This window comes from Elaeis guineensis, chromosome 12, assembly GCF_000442705.2.
Source record: "Elaeis guineensis isolate ETL-2024a chromosome 12, EG11, whole genome shotgun sequence".
In the NCBI taxonomy this organism is placed as follows: Eukaryota; Viridiplantae; Streptophyta; class Magnoliopsida; order Arecales; family Arecaceae; genus Elaeis; species Elaeis guineensis.
This window is the reverse complement of record NC_026004.2, coordinates 45733019-45759923: the sequence shown is the minus strand read 5'-3', so window position 1 is coordinate 45759923 and position 26905 is coordinate 45733019. Positions and strand designations below refer to the sequence as shown.

Here is a 26905-nt window from a genome sequence, read left to right as displayed (position 1 = left end):
AGTCCGATCAGAGTCAAGCGAAATACTTCTACTGCAAGAAGCAGAGGCACTAGAAGAGAAATTATCCTCGGTACATTGCCTCTTTGAATTCGAACAGGCTGAGAAAAAAGTAAATTATTATTGGATAAGGTAATTATATGATAACATCTTGTAATTTTTTAATTTATGATTCTACTATCTGGGTATTGAATATCGAAAGTCCTTTTAATATTTATAATTCATTGCAGGATCTGCAGGTCAGTAGAAGATTTGAAGAAGATAAAAGGTTTCTTAATGTTGGAGATGAAAAATCAGTTTTGGTTCTAGTATTAGCAATTGTTAAGCTTGTATTCAAATCCAATGTAATTGTTCTTAGTGAATGTCATTTTTGTCCTTCATTTTTATTGAACATTATTTCTGTAGGCCTCTTGGCCATGTACGGTTATAAAATTTTAATAAAAAAAAATTTAATATCATTATGAATGGTGTTAATGTGATGAATGGATAGCTAAACAATAATATTTATATATTATCGTAATCTGTTAGTGTAATGTACACATCCAGCAAATATCCTAGAATTAGTAATGTCTCCGATATCTACCTTTGGCACTATAGGTTAGATCATGTTAACAAGAACAGAATAAATAGGTTGACACAAGAAGAAATCCTCGAAGTCAGTAATTGTGAATCACTTTCAATCTGTGAGTCCTGTCTTTTTGAAAAAGTGATCAAGTCATCTTTTACTGGAAAAGATGAGTGGGCCAGTGAAGTTCTAAGTCTGATATATACTGATATATGTGGATCGATGAATACCAGTGCCAGAGATGGATATTATTATTTCATTACGTTTACAGATGACCTATCAAGGTATGGACACATTTACTTAATGACACATAAGTTAGAATCATTTGAAATATTCAAATAATTTTGTAATGAAGTAAAAAAATAAACTGAAAAGAGTATTAAAACTTTTCGATCTGATCGAGGAGGAGAAACCTCTCTAGTGAGTTTCTGACATACTTAGAAGAGAATAGGATTCTCTCATAATGGACTTCTTCTGGAACATCACAGCATAACAATGCATCAAAAAAGAGGAATCGAACTCTGTTAGACATGGTTCAGTCCATGATGGGTTTGCAAGTCTGCCGATCTTCTTTTGGGGATATGCACTCGAGTCGGCTTGTTATATTTTAAATAAATTTTTGAGTAAGTCCGTAAGTAAAACACCATATGAGATGTGGACAGAACGTAATCCAGCAGTCTCGCATTTTAGGATTTGAGGATGTGTGGCTTATATCAAATATTTGAAAACTGATAAGCTTGAACCTAGATCTGACAAGTGTCTATTTATAGAATATTCAAAAGAGATCAAGGGATATTACTTCTACCTTGCTGATGAATAGAAGGTGTTCGTCAGTAATAAGACAGTTTTCTTAGAAAAAAAGTTCCTTGGGGAAGGAACTAATGCCTCAAAGATTGAACTTGATGAAATTCGATTGGTAGAAGAACCGACATATTCTAGTAAATCCATAAAGTTGGACTTAATTAGATCAAATTCAGAACCTATTGTAGAAACATCTTTAAGGAGATCCGGTAGAGTACCGCATCAACCGGATTAGATACTATAGTTTCTTGATCCGAGATGGTGATCCAGTTGAACTCGATGAGAACAATGAGGATCCGATCATCTATATGGATGCGATGCAGAGATCTGACTCCGATAAGTGGCTGAAAGCCATAAAATCTGAAATAGAGTCTATGAAAGTTATCAATGTACGGATATTGGTTGACCCACCTGAAGGGATAAAACTTATAGGGTATAAGTAGATCTTTAAAAAGAAAAAGGGTGCAGACTGAAAGGTGGAGATCTATAAAGTCCATCTAGTTGCCAAAGATTAGTATCAGCATTATGGTATTAACTATGATGAGATATTTTCTCTTATGGCAATGCTCAAGTCTATTCGGATCATGCTTGCGATAGCAGTACATCTGGACTATGAAATCTAGCAAATGGATATGAAAATACCCTTCTTAAATCGGGAGCTGGAAGAAGAGGTGTATATGATGCAACTTGAAAGTTTCATATCCATAGATGAGTCTAAGGTGTGCAAGCTTTAGAGGTCTATTTATAAACTTAAGCAGGCATCTTGGAGTTGGAATATGCATTTTGATAAAGTGATCAGAATATATGGCTTCATTAAGAATAGAGAGGAATCCTGCATATACAAGTGGGTTAATAACTCAGTGATAGTATTTTTTGTTTTGTATGTGGATGACATTCTCTTAATTAGAAATGACATCCCTGTGTTACAGAGAATAAAAGTTTGGTTGTCATCACAGTTTTCTATGAAGGACTTGGGAGAAGCATCCTTCATTCTTGGGATAAAGATTTATAGAGATAGATCTAAAAAGTTGCTTGGATTATCCCACTAGATGTATATTGATACTGTGCTAAAAAGTTCAGCATAGAGAATTTCAAGAAAGGCTATCTTCCGATAGACCAAAAAAATTTTCTCTCGAAGAGGATTGTCCGACAACTCCTCAAAAGAGAGAGCTTATGAGTAGAATTCTATATGATTCGACAGTATGATCTATTATGTACGCCATGATATGTACACGATCGGACATGGTATACTCACTAGGGTAGTGAGTAGATACCAGTCCGATCCAGGTGAGAACCACTGAAAGGTCATAAAGACCATCCTTAAGTATTTGAGAAATACTAAGAATCAATGACTTATCTATGGAGAATCTGATTTAAAACTTATAAAGTTTACAGACTTCAATTTTTAGTTGGATCATGACGACAGCAAGAGTGTATCGAGATATATTTATATCCTAAATGATAGAGCAATCAGCTGGAAGAGTTTCAAGCAGCACACTGTAGCCGACTCTACTTGCGAAGTAAAATATATCGCGGCATCCAATGCTGCGAAGGAAGCTGTGTGGTTACGAAAATTCATCAACAAACTTGGAGTGGCACCCTCTCTTGATGGCCCCATCTTGTTGTACTGCGACAGCACTGACACCATTGCGCAAGCGAAAGAAACGAAGTCACATCAGCAGATCAAGCACATTCTATGCTACTACCACCTAGTCCGGAAGATCGTAGATTGAGGTGACGTTGAGCTTCAGAAGATCGATAAAAAAGAAAACCTGACCGATCCATTTACTAAAGCCCTCGATGTCAAGAAGTTCGAAGACTATAAATCAAAGATGGGTATACAATACTGTATCGATTGACTTTAGTCCAAGTGAAAGTTATTAGAAATTGTATTCCAAAGTCAATCGTCAGTCTATTATCGGTTGAACTTATTATTATAATTATATATGAATTATTAAATTAATAAATATTAATTAATTTTTTCATCACTGTGTAGATCTTATTTTGAACTCCTGTTATGTGATAAAGTCCTTAGGACTATTTGATTCGATATAGGAGGATATATCGTTTAGTCTTTAAACCTTAAGTTCACGATCAAATAATATACTATTATTAGGACGATAGCTATATCAAATATAAATCATTGTGTGCCATGTACGTTGGTTATCCTCTTAACCAAAGAGTGTGGAGATATTGGCATGGCATACAAGTAAGATGTAGGAGTACATCTCACTGAATATGACCAACTACTAACCACTCTGCTGTCAAGAGTAGCTCATGAAGGATATGGGTATAAGTATCCCTTCGATCTAAAATCACCACGGTGACTTACAAGCAACTCACTGTGCTTTGATGTCGAACTATCTGAATTTCTAATTCAATGATGAAAAATTTTTGGGCACAGTCAAGTACTTGAAAAGTCGGTGCATGAGTCAAGATGGAATTGATCCCTCCGAATAAGTAGGAGTTAATGTATCAGCATATTTCAATTCAGTAAAACCTCAGTCAGGGTAATCCATGTGATGGATTTTAAAAATTGAAATACAATATAGATGACCATATCAAGATTGACAGTTAAATCCTAGGTCACTTTGAGCATTTGAGTTAAAGAGATGAATTATACGGTAACCATATGCCAATAGGTTCTTGAATGATGCTTCACAATCTTTCAACCTATCTGAACGTCGGGTATCATTGCTAGATGGTCACTTTGATTGGTATAGAAAGATTATTTCTATACTACTGACTTAGGTTCTAACCTATAGGGTCATACTCAAAAGAAGTTTCTGACTGATCATATGGCTGATCAATGATTAAGAATCGTTCTAGGATAAAACAGTCAATTCGATGGATGATTAATCTTGTGCAAAAGTTGCAATAAATCAATTCACTAATTGTTGATGAATTGTAGGAGGATTGATTAGTAATTAGATTGATAATTAGCTCAATTTGATTGAGCATTGAGGTTTGGATCAAATCTAATTGAATTGGATTCAATTTGGTTTGACTTATTTAGATTATGAGATGACCAAATCGCTGAAGGTATTCGATTTCTAATTTGATCAGAACTTGAGCTCGATTTAATTTTTGATTTGATTAAGATTTAATCGAAACTATTTACTACCTAATTAGATTAGGTTTAGTGATCTAATTGGATCTAACCTAATTTGGTTGGGTTAAGAATCTAATTGGATGAGAAAATAATTCGAATTCAAATCCCTTGCACCTCCTTTCTCTGCGCCCTCTTATTCTTCACGCGAAAAAAATTTTTATGTGAATTTTCTCATACCCAGAAGCTTTTTTATGTCCACATCTAATTTTTTTGAATTAAAAATTAGTTGTTTTAAATTTGAGTTTAAATAGGTTTGAATTTGAATGAAAACCTAGAGTCCAAATTGAGTTGGACTCTTCTCTTCACGCCATCATCTTTCTCCATGCATAAAGTATTTTTGCATGAGATTTTTTGCACCAATCTGATGTTGGTTGACCCCTCTCTGAGTTCATAAGATGAGAATAAAGTTTGATTCAAAATTTAATTCAAATTGATTTGAATTGGTGATAAGGATCAATCAATGTTTGAAATTGAACCGAAACTATCTTTTTCTTATCCTTATCTTCCATGGGACGCCATCCTTAAGAAGGGATCAGTTTTGTGTGAGATTAAAAGTAATTTTTGATGTAAGAAATCTGAGAGTTGGGGTGTGAAAAGTTGAGAGTGGGTTGGACTTCCGTGTGTGAGAAACAGAGGAAGTGTTCTTCCTCTTGGGCATGAGGTGTATGGTGTAGGTTTCAACTCTAGATTTTGTGAGAAGAAAAATACAAGAGAGTCTTATTCAATCTCTCACACCACCACCTCCTTATAAAGCTTTATCTTCTGATCCAGAGAAGTCTGGGAGATCCGAAGAAAGGAGCTTGGATCAGCCATCTAGAGCCTTCGATGAGAGCTAGCACTCCCGTGAAGGAAGATCCGATCAAGACTCGAGTGGATGATCTATAGAGGCCGGACGATCTATGCGGCTGCTCGACATCAGTGAGAGCTTCATACCATACCTATCAGGAGCAGAGATCATCAACCCATGAAAAGATGATGAGTTCCAAACTCAACCGATGTGATCTAATTGTTAGATCAAATTCAGGGCATCGATGTGATCAATGTAATTTTCTGTTTTATATCAGATTTTATATATAAATTTTTCATATCATAGATCCTTAATTGGTAGTTTAGATATCATCCAAGATATGTTTAGAAGATTAAAGTATTTAATCTTTTATTTTTCACTATAAAATTTTAAAAATACATGCTTTGAACTATCCATTTTTTCTTCAAGTATGAGACAGAAAACTCGAGAAGATGAGAGGCAATATCGCAGGATGAAATTTTTATTACTGCAGGAGGCTATCATAAGGTCAGACAAATCACAATATATGATGGACATGGAATCGAGTGGTCTGTCTCGACTCCCATGTTTGCCTATCCATAAGCAGCCAAAAATTTGCCCCATGACATGGGAGCGAGATCATACAGAATCTCTCAGAGTTATGTGGAGGTTGAATGTCGAGTCGAGCTGGAGATTGTTGGATTTTTAGCATCTCAAATTTGACCCACTACAGCGAAGCCCAGACACTGAGAAGTCCATGGATGCAGGCCCAAGACGAACAAGGCCGGCAGACATGAAGGCCCATAATGTGCGGCCTGTGGGTGCACGGGCTCGCAGGCCCGGTCTGCAGGCACCCAGGCCCACTACAACGCGTGCGGTCCAATAGGGCCTGCAATGCGTAGCCTAGGCAGGGCTTGCTGCGCACTGTGCCAATGCTAGCACGCGAACGCACGTGACCCAAGATGTGCGTGAGTGCACATGGCCCAATCGGGCACATGGTCCAAGACACACGCAGGCGTGCAATCCAGGCACACACCTGTGCGGTCTGTGATGTGATCCATCATGGACCACGGGAGGAGACACGGTCCATGCGCTCCTCATGGACTGTCATGGTCCAAACATGTTTTCAAGTAGCTCACGCGCGCACGGCGTGTGCAAAGAGGCCACGATTCATGCAAGGCACAGTCCATGTGCAGTCTAGAGGTGTTTTTACGTGATTTGAGGGTCAGGAGAGCTTGCAGGGGTTTCTTGAGTCATGATATAACTCTGATTTCGATCCAGAGTAGTTCTGAGGCTCTATAAAAAGAGGTACATGGGCCGAGTAAAAGGTGTAGTGGCTGTGGAGCACAGAGAGCGGTCAGAGAGTCCTTTTGGAGTTCTTTCAGAGCATTGTAAGGAGTGAGTGCTTCTTGTTGAAAGATAGAGGTTTATAAGAGTTAAGAGTGTGTGATCTTTTCTTATATTTATTTTCTTTCATAATAAAGCTTGTATGCCCCATGGAGATAAGTCTTGGGCTGATCTACGTATTTGATTATGTCTTTTTTTACATCTCTTCTTTCTTTCTATTGCGGTATCAACATCGTCACCTGAATTAGCGATCTTAGATGGAGGATTCATATTCCGCACTCGTGAGGGATCCTTGATAACAGATTTCTTTTCTAGAAGCTCAAGTCAGAACCATTCTTACCTAGATCATTCTTCATGTCAAGTGCTAGACTTTTAACAGTATTCAGTTTGATTTAAAATACTAATATTTGTTAGATAAGAGGTGGAAAACTAAGTTCATGATCAAGGTATTGAAGGTTATACTAGTTTAATTTTTGTTTGATTGGGCTAAATTGCTATGTAGCTTGGATGTCACCCCTCTTATTGCAAGTGCTAAGAAAAGGATCCTATGTTTAATCATAAAGAGTGGCATTCATATTGTGTTTTTGAAGGGAAAAAATTGATTTAAGCTTATTCCTAGATCGAAGTTAATAGGATCATAAATACAATGGACATTGTGTTGAGTCAGGTGGGTTCGGATCTGGTGAAATATAACATGTTGACCCATACCAGACCCAACCTAGCATCAGGTGAAGACCTCTTGAATCATACCCACCCACGAATTATTCTTTGGGTCAACCATGTGACTATAAATTCTATGCTAACCTAGGTCAAATCTAATTAAAAATTATTACTAAATTTCTAAAATGATTTAAGCAACTAGTATCAACAAAAACATTAATTACTTTAAAAAAATTCTTATCCAAAATCATAACTCAACCTAACCTAAAATATTGCAAATAGAACACTACCTTCGTGATGCAAATTGGGTCAAAGTTTTGAGATATAAACAATCCATTTAATGTTCAGGCTAGAAAATCTGACCCATACCTAATCCTAAATAAGATATTCTGAACCGAAATAGGGTCAAGATGGGCTGTTTTCTCAGGTTGGATTAATTTTGCCACTTCTGGTAATATGATTGGGTCATGTTGATGTGGAAGAATGGATGTTAATAGCTAGCCCAACATATCCTGCTTATATTATGTTAACATCTAGGGATTTTAAATCTTGGTGGAGTATACATTTTTCATCAAATTTTTAGCATATTGACAATTACTTTAACAATTGTAGCCAAAGAATGGAAGATGTTTTTGAGTTGATCATGGTAAAGCTAAGTCATTTGGATCAAACTATGATTGGTGGGTCACTTTTCCTTTGTGTAACGAGGGTTCAAAGCCCAGTTCTACACTACTCTATGGCAACCTATTTGTTTGTGTTAACTCCTAAAAGGTTGTACATGTGGAGAGGATTTGAGCACAGCCCTCCATCCTTTTTAGAGAACAGGAGGACCTCTATATCTTCAATATTGTCATGGTAAAATTTCGGGTGTAAGTTGGTTAAACAGGTTATGTTTTGATAGGTCAGGTTCTGGTCAGGACAGTACAAACAAGGATGGTTCACATAAGTTCAATAGCCTATTAGCCATGCTGGTTAGCAGAATCAATCAAGGGGCATGTTTGAGTCTAGGAGTCTTAGAATGAAGTTCGGTCGAGCAAGTTATGGATCTTGGTAAATGGAGTACCCCATAAAATTTAAACGAAATATGCATAATTACATGTTCTATGAACCTAGGCATGGAGTGGTGTACCGATGATATATAACTAGTGCATTTCAATTTCTTTTGTCACTTTCTAACTGTAGTTGGAAATTGTTTCAGATGATTGCTTTCTAGGACATGTTAAAATAATCGATCAAGTTTAATGATTAATTGTATTAACATTCTTTTTTTTTTTTTTTTTTGTGATGGATAACATAAGCCATGACTTTTAGGTTGATTCTTTCTAGTTACCTAGTTGAACTGAACATGTAGTTTTTCTCCTTCTGCCGACGACTCCTCTTTTTGCTTTAACTATGTTATACCTCTTAGTCCCCTGCAATTTATGATGCTTATCTATGAGATCTCCATTGTTTGGTATTGAAGTCCAAATTCAATCGATGATGACAAATTTTTTGGCCCAAATATGAAAAAGAGCATACGGTCCTAACTTTTCTTACTAGTTTATCTTTGTAGGTGAATCTTAGCACAATGTTAAGGATGCTCTATTGTAACCCGAATATCGTAACCTCGGAACACAAAAAGAATCTCTTTACATGTAAGATAAGACTACGTATATTTGATCCTTTATGGATCCCATGGTGGCGAGCACCTCGTGCACTAGGCCGCCTATTTCTTATTCCCTTTCAAATTATTCTCTTTGCTTTTCAAGGTTTTGTTTCATTAAATGGACAAGGTTGATTAAATGATATTAATTGATGTTGTAAGGTATGATAATTTAGTATGCTTACATATGAATTACATTTATAGTAGAATCATTGACATGGTAAGAATGATTGGATAATTGGGACAGCAGTGGTACCTCTACACAGGCTTACAAAATTTGAACCCTTTTTAGATTTTCCTTGATGAATTTTTCGTTCCTACCATCGTTGATATATGATTAAACTATCAGGTTACTTTTAAATATGATCAATAGCTTGTTTAAGCTTGAACTGCTTTTTAGATTTTCCTTGATGAATTTTTCGTTCCTACCATCATTGATATATGATTAAACTATCAGGTTACTTTTAAATATTATCAATAGCTTGTTTAAGCTTGCTTCTTTGTTCCCATGAATTTCAATTTTAGTTATCAGACAGCTAATATCTTTTTTTAAATTTTTCCTTCTTTTTTTTTCATGTGCGTGAGCTGTTGTAGAGACAGATATATCACAGCATATTATATGGTTAGAACTTGAAAGACTTTTTTCTTTCTTTTCTTTTTAACATTGAGCTATCATATTGATTACAATGTTTGTACAAAGTTTTTATTTACTTGAAACAAAATAAAATGCAAATAATTAAATATTCACAGATCAAATTGCATTATATGAATTTCCTCGAGATTGCAATAAGAAATCTAGCTCATTTTGAAGGAAATAGCAGATAGAAGCAAGAAAGGGATCAAGATGTATAGATTGAATAAAGGAATGAAAATAATTTGGAAAGTACGTCGCACAAGAAGGGTAAGCTTTGGTTTAAATAGGAAAAAAAAACAGAGGTATCGTTGCAAAAGAAAAGATATTGCAAAATCCAACAAGCAAAGTTAATTGAGAGATTTTTTGCAGTTCCATCATTGATCTTGGTAAAAGAAGTCTCGACAAGCGTAAATCTGTGAAATATATCATAACTGGAGTAAATATACAAATTGTAAATATTCAGGGATAACTACAAGGGTATATATGTAAGAACTGACATTTTACTATGATGGCCATTCGACCAAGTAATTATATAACATGTCTCAACATCCTACAATTATCTAAAGTTGTTCATCTATTTATTCCAAAAGCAGCAAGAGACAGGATACAGAATGTTGGCAATAACATATTGAGTTACAAGAATGGTAATAATACATTTGATACTGTATTATAATGGTGTTATATAGGATACATAAATAGAAAAATGGCCAAGATGACAACCTACACAACAGTAACGCCATCAGGTAGAGTTTGGTCATCAACATGATCTGGGGATAGAAATCTCCTGCATCCATGGAAGACTGCTGAGTGGAATCCTGATGGGTTATCAATGAAAACAAAGTGCCCTCCCTGCAATTAATTAATAAACACTTGGAAGTTACATCTTCATAATCCTCTATCAACAATATCTGGAAGTAAGAGGGTTTGCACACAGAGAGAGAGAGACCCGGGGAACTCTTATGATTTCACAAGGAACTTTCATGTGCTTGCGAGCTTCTTGTGCCCCTTGATAGTTCATCCAATCATCGTAACCATAAATGAAGGTAGTTGACACCTTCCACTCTGAGGCGCTGCATGCAGGCAACAAAGACATCATGTGATGCCAATGCAAGTTTGTGATGATATATTTTCCTGCTACTAAAACAATGAGAAAGGTAACAAAGGACTGATGTACCCAGTTATGTGAATCTAAAGATCTTAATAGCATAAAACCATCAAGGAAAACTTCTGCCCGAATGTGATACAGTTCAACTGCTCAGGTTTGACAGGGCACACTATTTGTTAGGCCAGAGCCCTATTAGAAGCAGGCCAAGAGAGAGAAGCCACATCCTACAGTGGATATAACCACGGAGTCAATGCAGCATTGCCAGACCTTTAACATACCTATATCAATTCTCAAGATTTGATTTCTAGGTCTCTCTTCTCCACAGTTTTCCTCTCATCCAATAGTTTTCATCTCATCGAGTTCCTAGTTTCAATAATTTTATCATGCTGCAATTCATTAGGAGAGGTTTACACTGTTGAGTAAATTTTCTAAATTCACCAATGTGACTAAAGAGTGACATGTCGCATGTGGCACCTCTTATATTCTCATATTATCCATAGTTTTCATTTTCATCAGTATCTCCAATTAGTTGTCTAAAGACACATGTTCTTGAAAGAGGACCATTATTGAACCTTCAAAGATACAGCTGTTCATGCAGCACGTGATTCGAAAGAAACAGAAAAAGGAGTAAACATAAGAAAACAGCCACCTCAGTGGCTAGAGATATTGACTGGGACCACAGGGCAAAGTTCGCAAGGATTCATATGAAGCAATAGCAACTTAATGTGCATAGCAAACTGCAGAAGTTAAACTCTTCCTGCATTAAGTTCCTGATGATCTAAGATGCCGAATGTAGTGCTTTTTTATTTGGCATATATTTGACATAGATATACTTCCTGAATCTTAAAATCCATTAAATATTGACAAATTTGTGCGTGTAAATTTCAAGTATGAATGTATTTGCATGAAAATACATGCATGTGTGAATACACACACATCTGCAGACATTTAAGACATGCAACACATAGTTAAATGTCATTACATAGATGATAAATAGGTGTGGATAATAAATAGGTGTGCTTGAGGGTGTCTTAATGCAATGGTAAGCCTGCTCCACTATGACATGGGCATCACAGGCTTGAAATATGGAAATAGCCTCTCTGCACGAGGGGGTATTGCAGCGTACATCTAATCCTCTTCAAACCCCACAATGGCTGGAGCCTCGTGCACTGGGCTGCCTTTATGAATAGGTGTGCTTGATGGGTAGGTTGCTATGCATCAAGAAGAGGCTAATACATGAAGCTACTTGAGGAAGTCACCTGAATAAAATGGCATCTCTCTATTCTTTCCTGTGATAAGTCAGCTAGCAAGTCTATTGCTAGATATTAGAGAAGATGAAATGATATAATAAAGCTGGAAAAATTAGGATGAAGATGTTTTTATTTATTCTGACAGCATAGAATGCAAATGTTGACACCAGATAAAAGATTTGGCATCCAAAACTCCTAGGGTTTGACAATATATATATGTGGAGAAGCTTACAGGTATTGCATGAACAAAAATGCAATAAAAAGGATAAAAACCATTTTAAGGTCTTTGAGTGTTGCTATTGTTGTTACTGCAAGGAGCTTTAGATAAATAAGAAAGTAATGTAGAGCTTTTATTTTCTTACTGTCTTCTTAGTTTCAACATGATGTCATGAGCTATTACGAGGTCTTCTGGGGCTATTTAATTGTTAATTATACACAATTAATTTTCATAAAACCTGACTTTTGTAAATACAAGAATTAACAATGTTGTACTTATTTAATTTGTTGTTAGTTAGGGAAATGGTTCTTAGGAGGTTTAAGAAGTCAAAGCATAATAATAGGATGGGAGGAGATGATAAAAATGAGGTGGCCATGGAAGGAGATGGTCTAAGAGAGGAACAATGCCCAACAGGGTTCGCTGTATCGGTACCGAATGATATTCCGGTGCTGGACTAGTACGGTACCGTACCAGTATCGTACCGTACCAACATACGATATGCCAAGACGTACCGGTCCGGTATCGGTACATAATTTTTTTTTTTGATTTTCAAATTTTTTTTGGAAAGTTTTTTTAGTTAATAATTGATAAATACAACCTCAAAATGGCATTATATTGCATATTATTGATATATTTGGGTTCAATTTGGAGTTAGGTTGCGGTATAAAGACTCTTGATCCAAAATTTCAAACATATATTTATTTACATTATATTTCAACTATGTCATCTTAAAATTAAAGAAAAATATATAAAATATGCATTAAAATATATCTAAATATTTAAGTACAAAGCACAATAACTGATATACGAACCTTAAGATATACTCTGCATTTAATTTCTTGTCGAGTGTCTGTGACGCTTGTAGATGTCTGGATCATCAACATAGTCTGGAGGGACATCAGTCCAATCCTCTAGCCAAGCTGCACCGTACTCTCGAATATTCATCATCCCATAAGGTATCCTCTCTGGATTGTAAGACATCTCAGACCTCTCATTAAAACTCTGGCTATGAGAAGTATCCTCGGAATGATGATACGATTGTGGAGGAGCCCATCCAAATATGCTAGTAGCAAAATTTGATCCGTAAAATGCTCCAGGCTGCATAGGGTAGTAACCATTAGAAGATGATGCCTCGATGCACCATATGCATATGGATCATAAGGTGGCTGTGGATAATAGGATCCATAATGCGAGGATGATCCAGATACATCCATGGATCCTACTTCACATGCAAGATCATCCGCAACTGCATCATATGCTGCACGACCTCTAGGAGCCCGTCGTCTATATGAAATCGACTCCCCACGGTCTCTACCGACTCGTCCACCATGATCCCTTTCCTGTGTGACATACGTAAACTGAGACTCACCGATGAATCAAATATCATCTTGTGGCTATGTCTCATAAACGATGGTCTCCTGTCCTCCAGTTTCTCTCTGATCATCAGATCCATAGCTACTACTACCAGTATCATCATCTCTCCCTGGTGTCCGTATCTGAACAAGATAGCTCCTATACTCTCGAGAGTGGTGTACGTACAACTGTCTTTTTCTTTTTCCCCTTGTGCCCCTCTGTGACTGAGTTTCCTATGATTGGGAGGATGAATGCCTTCTTACTGGCTGCCGGGAGGATCGTCTATACATCTCTTGCTCGAATCTCTGAGAAGATGTATCGGACAGCGAGTCATATGATGAATGAGTCCCTTGTGTCCCCTCAGACTGTGGCTGATCAGTTGAAACCCTATGTGGAATATTTTTTCTGTCCATTGTCCTGGATCCACCCTGACTCCCTCGCCACCACACTGGCTGGTCATGGAGGGGACCCTAGCTCATCAAGCTCTGGCTCCTGCTGCTGATCTGCAAGCCATCCGATGATCGGATCGTCATCCTCATCGGCATAATCATCCAGCATCGGATCAATGTACTTCAATTGAACTTCCTCTTGAATATATTTAGCCTCAATCTCAGATTATAGTAAACATATACAAGATCGTCGAGACATTTTTATGTCAGACGATTTTTCTGTTTGCTGTGGATAAGGACGAAAGTGGATCAATTACGCTCACAGCCACTAGCAGAGATCGTCTGAGAAAGAATACGAACAGCCATATGTCTCAAATTTTCTGCTGACATTCCAAAATAAATCCACTATTCAGCTACAAAAGCAAAATTACATATCAAATTTGATGATATTATTAAGCAAAATTACATATCAATCTATATTGCTCATTATTGATACGTAATTTATCTGGATTCTCTGCTTTTTGCTTATGACAGCTAATGGAACTCCAAAATTATCTGATCCCTCTCTAAACTATTTCGTCTGAAATAAAATATATTTATTATTTATAAATATATCAGATCGAATTCAATTGAATAATTATATCTATTTTAAACTAACATACCTCTTGCAGACACAACGACGCAATTTCTAGATCGGGCACCATCTTATATATGACATTACGAAGAGCAGCAAGAAGCTCGCTGTCCATATCTATCTTTGAAATAGTATACTGAAATCTCGGATTCAAGTAATAAGGTGCAGAAAAATTTCAAGACTGATTAAGCACACTTTTATTTTCATGCTTCGAAAAAATATTTTAAAATATTCTTGAATCCAAACTTACCAGCTAGATGCAAATCTCTGCCCATCTAATAGTTCCAATGGCGCTCAATGATGTTAATGAATTCTTGAGGATGCTTGGGATCATTCTCACTGATCTGTTTCTTTGCCCTCTCCATCATGTAATATAGGAAGCCCATCTGGGGATATCTCTCGCTGTCCACGGCGCGAAACACCTCATATAAAAGCTTGATAGCCTTCACTATCTTTTCAGCTCGCTGCCAAAATGACTGACTCATCACCAAGTTCTCCACATGACATCCATTAGTGCCGGCCCTCGCATATCTACTCTCCTGCCACTCGGCACTGACAAACATCTGACGTAAGACTGCTTTCTTCTGAAGAAGACTATTAAGTGCTATGTAGTTGGTAGCAAACCATATGATATCCGGTCGTAAGATCTCCCCCTCAGTATACGTCCGCATCAATGAAAGAACACATGTGTGGTTGTAGATGAATCTAGTAATGGTTTGGACAATCTTCACTACCTGCTGCACCTTGCGAATCTTCCCGATATCCATCAATATAAGATCAATGCAATGTGCAGCACATGGGGTCCAGTATATCTGCGGTCGCTGCTCCATCAGCAACTCTCCGGTAGCCTTATATTGTGGTCCGTTATCTGTGATGACCTGCACGACATGCTGCTCATCCACTAAATCAATCACCTCCTTCATCAGACCAAGGATATATGTGGCATCGTGCATCTTATCTGAAGCATCAATTGATTTGTCAAAAAATATTTTTTCATTATAGTATGTCAAAAAATTAATGATGCTCCGCCTAATAGGACTTGTCCAACCATCACACATCACTGTCAGACCATATGTAGGCCATTTATTTTTGTAAGAAGCAATCCATCTCTGCAGATCCTCCTTGTTGCTGTCAAGAAGCTGACCATAGATGTCCTTAGGTCCGGAGGATCTACACTCTGGCCGGCAGCCTCTATGGCTGAAATAACAGATCGGTAGTAAGGATTGACTATTGCATTTACTGGAATATGGCTTAAATGAAACTATGATCCAATAGCTCGCTACATATCCTTCTTATCTTTTTTCAGCATACTATCAATTCTCTGCTGCTTTGAATCCTTGCTGGGCAAAGCATGTGGATCCAAATCCTGAATGCTGACTTCTACTGAAACATCTCTAGAGAACCTCCTCTTACTGCCAAAAGTGCCCAGCAAAGAAGACATACTGCATCTGCTCCCTCTACCATCAGGCTCTCTGACTGAGGTAGTCCTCCTTAACTCGAATTCTTCTCCACCAGTCGCTGATCCAGATCCTAATTCGTAGCATGATGGTCCGAATCGCTCTGTATCGGGCCATCTCCTCCTGCCGGTACTGATCCGCCAAGCTCGTTTGAATGACAGCTTCAATCTGTGCCTCCTCATCATCTGGAGCAGAAGCCTCCTCTGACTCTCTAGAGTGATAAGAAGATGGCTCTGCAGCTCGACGGTCTACTTCGATCTTTTTCTGCTTTGTCCTTTCCTTCGCTGCTTTCGAATCAGAAAAGTACTTTTTCATCAATTATCGGACCTCTTGCGGATATTTTCGACACATGGACATATCAGGATAACCATCAGCCAGATGCTGCTTCAATCTAGTCACCCCTCTTCTCTTGAACTCTGTATTGCATCTCCAATGATGCCGAGCCGAGAGCATCTCGTATCACGCTCTGGATCTTTCTTACTCATTTCTGCAGGTATAACAAAATATTAATTATTTCGAATTAACTGTAATATAACATTAATTATATATATTTTTTGTTTGATAATATTTTTTACTATTTAAATATTTACAAAAAGAATTTCAAAAAAATCACAAGTTAGATTCAAATATTTCAATTATTTTGAATCATTCTAAACATTATTCTCAATTTTAAAACTAACTTTGATTTTTTATTTTTTATTTTTTTAATAATTTTTATATAAATAAATATATACTATAAAATAGCTGATTAATTAAAGTGAACGAACGTCATGTCCTAAATTTTTTTCTTATAAATATATGCAAGTATAACAAAACACGATAGTTTAATGATAATTAAAATAATTATATATAATTTTAAAATAATTTTAATAATTATTTTAAAACTTATAAATTCAAAATAAATATGTTATATGCTTCAAATAATATTTTTAAATTAACTAAAATATAACACTATTTTTATATATTTTTATTTTATAATTAAATTTTTTAATTTAAATAATTAAAAAATAATTTTTTAATTTTAAATATTTGAAAAAAAAAATTGAAATTAGATTTAAGTAGCTTGAATCATTCTAAACATGATTCCCAAACTCTGATTTTTTTCTTAAAATTTAATTTTTATTAATTTTTAAATAAATAAATATATAAAAATATTTAAAAACTATATAATTAGGGATGGCAATGGGTAGAGTTTGGGTCGGGTAGTATACTACCCATCCCCAAACCCGAACTTAATACCCTATACCCAAACCCTACCCGATATCCAATCGGATAAGAAAAGAGATACCCATCCCCATACCCAACGGATTCGGGGATACCCGTGGGTAACCCATTTCTCCATACCCAATCCATACCCGCCCCATACCCAACCCATACCCGTCCATTCTATACCCAAAAAAAAAGTAAAATAATTTTATGCATATTATCAATCAAAAATAGAATTACCAATTATATATATATACATACATACATACGCACATACACACTTCTAACACACACATACATACATACATACATATATATAATTATATATATAGAGAGAGAGAGAGAGAAAGAGAGAGAGATCATATATATGTGTGTGTGTATATGTGTGTGTGTGTATATATGTATATGTATGTATATATATATATCTATATATGTATATGTATATGTATATGTATATGTATATGTATATGTATATATGTATATATATATATATATTCGGATATGGGTTCGGGTATTATCCATACCCATAGGTTCGGGTCGGGTTCGGGTAGAAAATAGCACTACCTATACCCTACCCATACCCGTACTATAGTTTTCGGGTTTTACCCAAACCCGAACCCAAACCCAGTCAAACCCTATTTTTCGGGTTTGACCGGGTTTGGGTAGGGTGTATACCCATCGGGTCGGATTAATTTTGCCATCCCTATATATAATTAACAAAAATTAATAATTTTGGTGTCATCGTGTAGATCTTTCAAAGATCTATCACATATAATTAAATCATGCCAAAATCATAAGATTTTGACATGATTTTCTCTTATTTTCATTCTTTCTCATTCTTATCCTATTTTTAACAACAAAAATAAAAAAAAAATATTTACTAAAAAAATAACACATTATCTTACCTCCGACCAAAGATCAACCCTCCTTGAACCACTCTTGCAATTTGACAGAGTTTTTTTTTTTTTCTAATTTTTCAGAGGTCTCAACTGTTTCGTTGAGACCTTCATACGCTTCGGGAGTTCTCTAAGACTTCTCAGAGAACTCTAACGCCTCTCAGCCATTTAAAAATTTTCCAACCCCATCTCCCTCCTCCCTCCCCACTTTAAACTGTTGAGACCTTCTATGCTTCGGAAGTTCTCTAAGACTTCTCAGAGAACTCTAACGCCTCTCAGCCATTTAAAAACTCTCCGACCCCTCCCCCCTTCCAACTTTTTTCACGTGAAGGATGTCGGCACGGTTCGGTATCGGTTCGATACCGAACCGATCATACCGTCCGATTTTGGGCTGTATGGACGCGAACCGGACCGAACCGAGCGGTTCGGTGCAGTTCGATGGGATTTTTCGAAAAAAAGGTCCGAACCGGACTGGTAAGGTGCCGGTCCGGCTCGGTACGCCATGTATCGGGCAGTTCGGCCCGGTACGGCGAACCATTTGCCCAAGACTGGGGGTGAATGAGAGGGAAAGCAGGCTAGGAGAAGGAAAAAAGCACATTTGTTTGCATAGAACATTTGTTTTCTTACCTCATGTATTGGATCAATAAAACGTAACAAAATGAGGTTTTGTGGAATTTTGTATGTCTAAATCTATAAGAAGTCATAACTTATGCAAATTTTCCCTATCTTTTTTAGATTTCCATTTTCACACCAAAACTTGGTCTTTTTTTTTTAAAAGTACTAGACTAATTTTTCCAACAATTGGAAAGATAGATCACCGGTCTCCAAATGAGCAAATGAAATAAGTTGGGATTAAAAAAATAAGAAAGGTTCTAATAGGATAGCGCTGAATGTACCTCGGCATTTTTTTTTAAATTTCCTCATTTACCCTCTCTTCAGTGCTTAATTTCATTTTCCTTATTTTGATTTGCTTGTAGACTAATGTTTGCATGTGTCTGTGCATCGTATCTCCACACAAGCTGCTTTCTCTCTCTCTATCTCTCTCTCTCTCTCAATGGATTAGAGTTGTATTTAATGTTTCCCTTATTGTGGCATCAACAAAACTACTCAAAAAATGGAGCAGTTTCTGGATAAAGATTATCATTGGGCCATTATTTTATCAGTTGTAGATGTTTTATAACCCAAAAAAAAAAATCTGTTACTTAATATTTGCATCGTCATTGTTGACATAAAATAATGTTTTTAATTTGATACCAACTGGATAAAAAATCTCTGTTCAAATAAAAGGTAAAAAAGGAGAAGTATTGGGCTAATTTTGGACAAATAATAACATCATTTTCCTCCTATTGACCTTTTTGTTGGATATAATAAATATAACTATAATTATAGGCATGTTTAATATGAAATGATCTTAGTGTAGAAAGATTTAATAAACAGTGTTCGTTACAACCATTACAATTATCAACAATGGTTTCTAAAGGTGTGCATTATAATGAGATAATAGCATTGTCCAATCCTTGATATCCACCAAACATGGCTTTAGTTATTTTCCATCACATTTATCTGTTCATTTCAATTCAGAATGGGTTTTTCTAGGAGTAAACTTCTGATGTCGTGATTAGACCTTACACCATATTACAATGCAGAATGGAAAATGATGAATTTTTAATTTTTGTAAACACCGTTCACCAAATAAACAATACTTTAGATCGCCGGTTGCTGATTAGGATAATATGCTCATCCAACCATTGTTTTTTCTTCTTCTCTGCAATATTTAATAGAAGGTCATTACTATAGTCATTCTTCACTTTCATTGTAATGATGAACTAAGCAATATAAATTAATTACAATACCATTTTATATTTTATTCAAATTGGTGGCTTGCTTTAAATTGTTTAATATTGTTTTGGATAACTGATCAATTTTCCATGTTTATTTGCATTATTGCATATGAAATGAAAGATTAGTTTTGAAGTTTGTATCGATAAAAGCATGTTTAGTGCATACGTAGTGCATGTACAAAATAACTAGTTTGATAAGAAAACAGAACTCCATGCTCAGCTTTCTTCTTTCATTCACTTGTTAGTTTTGCTTTCTACATTCTTATCTATAAGGTATTACGTTTACAACTACTTTTAAACAAATATTCATTTGATGTCACAAATAACAGAAATAAAAGGTACCATATAAATAGTTGTTCTCTGAGAACAAACTATAGGACAAAAATGGACCAAGAAGGTTTGGTAACGTTTGCATTTTGTTATGTTAGGTACAGCTGCATATTTAGAATAAATAAGAAAATGTGCAAGTGCTAACCTTTGTAGAAGAGGCTTCCGTGCAAATGCCCCAAAAGAAAAGATATACTTCAAGCACAGTTCTCCACTAGCCTTGGCAGCTAAAGTATGGTATACATAATCTTCATTGAGGATAGGGAGAAAAGTAAAAGAATCATGTCTAAGAATTAGAATATTTGCTCTAATGTTAGACAACAGTAGTGTGTTTAAGTTACCTGTTAGCAATCTGGACTCCTCTTCATTCAATATGTCACCAGATGAATAAGAACCAAATCTAGCACTCGTATATCTGCGGACAAGGTCGGGGCCCCAAGGTCCTAGACCTCTGTTTGACAAAGCAGAAAACAAAGGGAAAATATATCTTATTATCCTTACCTCATAGAAAACATATTTGGATACAATGATTGATTACTTGGTGTGTGTGACTGGTAATGAGAAGGATGATACAACCTAGAATACATCAAGATACTGCAACAAATGCTTCGAAGTTAAAGAAGTTAAATAAAGTGCTGAGTTAAAATAGTCCTGTCCAGCTCCAAGAATCCAGGTCAGATACATACCCAAATCAGACACACTATACCCTTGAACATTTGTAGCACCTTTTGGTTGCAACTCCTTTTAGGTCGATGGTTTGTTGGACTATTCCATTAACGAGTTTTACCTACTATAATAACATCAGAAGTGAGCTTTTGTTCTATGTAGGGATTGGCCAAGGATTTTGCACATTACAATTAATGCTTCAAGTGCTGAGAGTCTGTGCTAACATGTATGCACCATGCCAGGTTACTATCCAGTACCTGGAATGGTTCTGCAAAACACTTATTAAACATTTTTAAAAAATATTCAACATTTTAAAAAAATATTCCTTTTAAAGTGTTATTAATCTTTTTTCTTTTTGTTCAGACACGGTGTCATATGTGTCAGCCTACCCCATGCCACCAGCACTAAATGCATGTTGTTTTTCTTGTATTATCAACCCAACCAGAAAATTTCAATGAAACCCACTTCCTCCCAATACCCACTACTACTTAAGAGCTGAGGATGCATTATATGAGCAAGAAATATCTATATAGATGTAATCAATGGAAATTATGGAATAAGCAATTTAGAAAAAAAAAACTTTTTAGAAGAAACTTAAATTATTATTAAGGTAGAAACATTACCGAATTATTTTTTGAGGAGTAAAGTTGGATTCCCATAGATGATTTGCTATCGTTCCCTTCCAAGTTGCTCTAAATTTTGTCAACCACTCTGACTTATGTTCTGACTCCGATGTAAAGCCAGCAGGACCAACCAAAATCAGGTGTTGGATGTGCTCAGGATGCTGCAAAGAAAGTAAACGACATAACAGACACAAGAAAAGGCACCTGTAGAAACTTTGTAAATAATTCATCTCAATAGTTATTACCTTCAGAGCATACTTTGCTGCAACATATCCTCCAAATGAATGCCCGAGCAAAATAAAATTAGTGAGATTTTTGGCCTTGCGCCATTCTTCGAAAGAATCAATGAACCATGCCTCAGTTTCTGCAATATTGAATTCATAAAAGATGAACAACAAAATTTGTGAATTGTCTACATAAAATATATGCTATCACAATTCTAAAAAAAGTCATATTCCAACATTAGCATCAGAAAGAAATACAAAAAAAGAGAAGAATCATTAGACTACATTATGATGTCAACTCTCATTTTTTTCAGTGGGAAGGGACTCTGGGGGCAGAAATGATCAAAGAACAGTGCTGTAAGCTTTGGAAAGCACGAATTTGTTAGCAGAATCATGCACTGATAGTCCAAACAACCAGCATTTACCAGAAAATAAAAATTATACTTCAAGTAAAACCAAGACCTGTCTGGTAACGTTTTCAATTTTTGTTTTTGTTTTAAAGAAGAAAGAACAAAAATTAGACTGAATGATATAATAGTGACACCCTTTTGTATTTCTATAACTGTTTCCATAGCTTCAGAGCTCTAGCTTAAAAAAGGTAAAACAAAAGAAAAAATAGCGGGATTTTGTGTGAATGGTATCATCAAAATCAATCTAGATGTCATAGTTCATAGGGTAAAACAAAAAGAAGAAAAGAAGAGCCAAACAAGCTCCATGATAATACCAAATTGGTTAAAGTATGATACAAGGCAGAAGTATCTATCAGGGTTGTAGAGAACAGCCCACACTGGAAATGATTTAGATATTCATATAGACATAAATGAAGCAGGTTAATTTCAACATGATAACAGAATATATATCCATTAATTCAAAATCATATATAAAATGAGCAGTAAACATAGTGCATACAGGCAGAAGTACAAAAAAAGTTGCATCAAACGGATGAAAAAAATTCAAAAAGAAAGAGAGAACAGAAAAATTATAGAAGTAGAAAAAGATACTTAAAAGTCAAACAAATGGAGAATAAGATGTTGCCAATGGTTGACACTCAACACCACAGTAACCAAAACCATAAAATCTTCACATATAGTTGGACACAAGCTTCATGTCAGATATCTGGAAGCATTCAGTTGGCATATGGTAACTTACAGGAGAGAATTTGTTTGAATAAAACTAAACATATTCATAATTAGTATGAATTATCATTGAAGCATAACACAAACTGTAACTTATAAAAGTCCATAATGACAAAAGCAGATTTTAAGTTGAATGTTCATGCCTTAAGCAGTAGATTAAAAATAACCAAAACAAATACAGTGAAGTTTTGACAGCATAATCTTTGCATTTATAGATGTTTTATTATTTTAAAATTGCTTTATTTCTTACCTTCAATCATGAAACCCCATACTAGTATCATGTTGGTATACCTAGTATGGGGTTCGATTCGGCATATCGGCACTTGTATGCCCCTTGTATTGAGTAATGGTTAAATATCAATATGGTACGGTTTACTTGGTATGAGGCACTATGCACTAATACTATGAAACCTTGCTCCAAAATCTTATACATGCTACATGCATCTGCATGTTTTTATGACCACGATCATGATTAGCAAGCTCCTCACCAACTCTATCAGGCAACAATGGCACTCCCTTGAGATTAATTTTTAAATAAGGCACATGTTCTCTTTTGTTTAAGCTTTCTCAAATCCTTCGTCACAACTTCCAATGTGTTTCTTCAGCCTTTCCTCCTCATTCACGTGGCTTTGATGCAGGTATATATCCATCACAACAAGCACATTTAGTATAACTCTTACACCTTCCCAAAATGCTTGTTCCTAATGTATCCTTTTCTCATGTTACCAAACACCCACTTAAACATTCTCATCTTTGAGGTATTCATCTTCAATGCATATTTTCTCACTTACCGCAAACTAGAGAAAGATCTTGAGTTCAAGTATTTCAATGGATCTAGCATAGTATACTGAGATAATATATTTCAATTACTAAGGCCGCTGACTTTGTGCTTGTTCGTTTGGTAGGATTATAGTTACAGCTTACCCTTTAAATTTTAGAATATAGATATTTAAAACAAATGTACTTTAGTTTAGACCACATAATGCACCAAAAATGCGATGAATAATGCTGATTGTAGAGATTGCAAGAATTTTTAATGATGAACATGTTTTAGATTTACTATCCATCTTATGTCATACATGAAGTCATATAATTAATTATACATATACAGCAAAGGTTAAATACACTCAAGGCACATTGGCAATTCTTGGCAATAAAACGACCAACATAGTTTTTGCTTTTAATTACATGGAATTGCACTTAAATCATAAGCTTCATCAATTTCCTCAAAGTCAACCAATTAAAATGTTCAATGAACTTAAATCTTTGATATTTTTCTGTTCCATGTGGTATTTCAATCCATGAACCTGATCCAAGCCATTTTTGCAGCTGGTCACAGGTCAACAATTTGACCATGAGTCAAGCACAACCAACCTAGCCCAACATAGGTCCTAATCCCTAGTTTGCCAATCCCTTCTTGCTTCCTGGTTGCCCCTACTCAGCCACCTAAGACCATGTCCAAGCCTTTACCAATCTCAATTTCAAAACCATCCTTCACCTCACCCCCCTCTTTGCCCTCTCGTCCCATATCAAATGTAATTGCCTCAAATCAAAGATAAGGATAAGAACGGACAAAGACAGGTGAAGTTCCTCTCATTTTCAACTCCTTGCTAACTTTAGAGTCCATCCATTGTCATCCAATCCAAAAGTAGTAGTGGAGTAGATCCTCTCCTTAATACATCTTCCCATGAGCCTCCAATCCCACCACTCTTTCCCTTCATAGCCCCAATTAGTCCTCCCATTAATGAACCTTCCCTCATCTACTGCTTTATGATGCTCCTTTTGCTCCTGGCTCTCAAAATCTCGATGGCTGCTCCATGTAGATGCTCTCCTCCAGATGCCCATGGAGGAACACCGTCTTGACATCCATCTGCTCCAGCTCCAGATCCTGAGCTACTACGATGCTCAGCAGCATCCTGATGGAAGTATGTCTGACGACGGAAGAGAAAATATCGCTGAAATCGATGTCTTCTTTTTGAGAGTATCCCTTGGCCACTAGGCTCGCCTTGAACCTGATACCTTCTTGCTCCGAAGGCCCCTCCTTGCGTTGGTAAACCCACTTGCAACCAATGAGTTTCTTTCCTTGTGGCAACTGCACCAATTGCCACGTCTCGTTCTTATGGAGAGACTGCATTTTCTCGGACATTGCTTGGACCCACCTCTCTCTATCCTAGCTCTCCATAGCCTCCTCTAGGTGTAGGGGTCCCCATGCGCTTGTCATCAAGGCATATGACAATGTCTCCTCGAAGCCATATCATTCCAGTTACATGACGTTTCTTTTGGGCTTGTGCAGTGCAACTCCGATGTCCATCCTAAGTCCAGTCTGCTTCTGCTGGACCTCCTGACTTCTTTCATCTGTCCGAGCTCTCTGCACCTATGGAGATATCTTTGGAAAGTGCTGCACCTGAATACCAAGTCCTCCCAATGCACCTGTAAGTGGCAAAATAGAATAGGATGTTAGTTGTCCAACACTGCCCTACTAGACCTCCTGCTGCTCCTCCATGCCATCTCACCTTTGGAGAACTAAATTTTCATCAACATCCCTACTGATGACGACCTTCTTCTCCAAGGGATCCCACAACCGGTATCCCTTAACTCCTTGCAGATATCCCAAGAACACCATCTTCCGTGACCTAGCGTCCAATTTGCTCCGCTCACCAGCATTGATGTGCACATATGCCATGCACCCAAATACCCTTAGATGGCTCAACTCAATCCTCCTTCCAGACCATCTCCTCTGGAACACCACCATCTAACTTTGTGTGAGATGACTAATTCACAAAATAACAGGCTGCATCCACTGTATCAACCCAAAACGTCTTAGGAAGGCCTGCTTGCAGCCTCATGCACCATGCCTTTTTCAGAAGGATTCTGTTGATCCTTTCGACCACTCCATTTTGTTAAAGAGTCCTCACCAAGAAGTGCCTTTTGATGCCGTACTCCTCATAAAAAACTTGAAACTCCCTACTGGTGTATTTTCCACCATTGTCTGATTGCAGACACTTCAAGCTCCAACCTGTCTTCTTCTCCACCTCGACTTTTCACACTTTGAATTTAGTGAAGATTTCTGATTTTTTCTTCATGAAGTAGACCCATACCTTCCTCGAAAAATTATCTATGAAGGTCAAGAAGTATCTCACCCCATTTTTGGCTGAAATCGGAGCCGATCCCCACACATCAGTGTGAACTAGTTCCAGTGGGACTGCACTGCGGGCTGAACTGCTGGCAAACTGTACTCTCCTCTATTTTTCTATCTGACATAGCTCACATACCTCTAAAATATCTCCATCCAGATCTGGAATCAGACATGCTTGCTCAGCTCCATCCCACAATCTTCTATGTAGCCTAGCTAGTAGTACCACAATCGATGAGCCCCATGCTGGTCCTGCGCTGCTACTGCTGCATCCGATTCTTCGATCACCATAGATCCTTCCATCCTGTAGAGGTTGTTCTCCATCCTCTTTTCTCTCGTCACCACCATGGCTCCTTTGGAGATATTTAAAACTCCACTTCTGACATGACTGCAAAAGCTGTAACCGTTTTACTCTAGGTAGCCCAATGACACCAGATTTTTCTTCAATCCTGAGACGTGCTTCACATTTGAGAGTTCGCACCATCCCATCAAACATCCTCATTCAAATGCTCCGAATACCAACGACCTTGCATAGGTGATCATCTCCAAGTGTCACGCTCCCCTCATCATTCTTGGTGTATGTCACGAACCAAGATCGATTTGGGGTGCAGTGACGCGAACAGACTGAATCTAGGGTACATACATCTGTGTATCGCCTGTGATCATTTGATACTACCAAAAGATTGTCCTCCACCTCCTGATCAGCCACCGTACTCAGCACATCAGATCCTTATCTCCCTTTTTGTTCTTCCACTGCAGGCAATCTCGTTTGAAGTATCCAATCACGTTGCACTTGTAGCACCTAGCTTCCTTCCTACTCCTGCTCTTCCGAAATTCGGACCATCCCCTTGAGTTGCCTCTTTTTTTCCTCTTTTTGATCTCTCCCCTACGGCTAAGCCTTCTTGGGGAGTACCTTGGTCAACT

At 36.8% G+C, this 26905-nt stretch overlaps 1 protein-coding gene across 4 annotated transcripts in view; it reads right to left on the bottom strand.

The window, feature by feature from the left end:
• Positions 1-9901: 9901 nt before the first annotated feature.
• Positions 9902-26905, bottom strand: part of LOC105035332 (probable 1-acylglycerol-3-phosphate O-acyltransferase) — a 76841-nt gene continuing 59837 nt past the window's right edge. For 2 of the 4 annotated variants that reach the window (XM_019847304.3, XM_010910869.3), the window contains 6 exons: positions 21734-21852; positions 21489-21649; positions 20541-20650; positions 20348-20447; positions 10471-10594; positions 9902-10373 (listed from right to left, as the gene is read on the bottom strand). In XM_019847304.3, coding sequence (XP_019702863.1) covers positions 10245-10373; positions 10471-10594; positions 20348-20447; positions 20541-20650; positions 21489-21649; positions 21734-21852 — 743 coding nt within the window. In that variant the 3' untranslated portion in view covers positions 9902-10244. Of the gene's footprint in view, positions 10374-10470; positions 10595-19753; positions 19797-20347; positions 20448-20540; positions 20651-21488; positions 21650-21733; positions 21853-26905 lie in introns of those variants that run through there. The other 2 variants (XM_010910870.3, XM_073246713.1) reach the window with 2 other exon arrangements.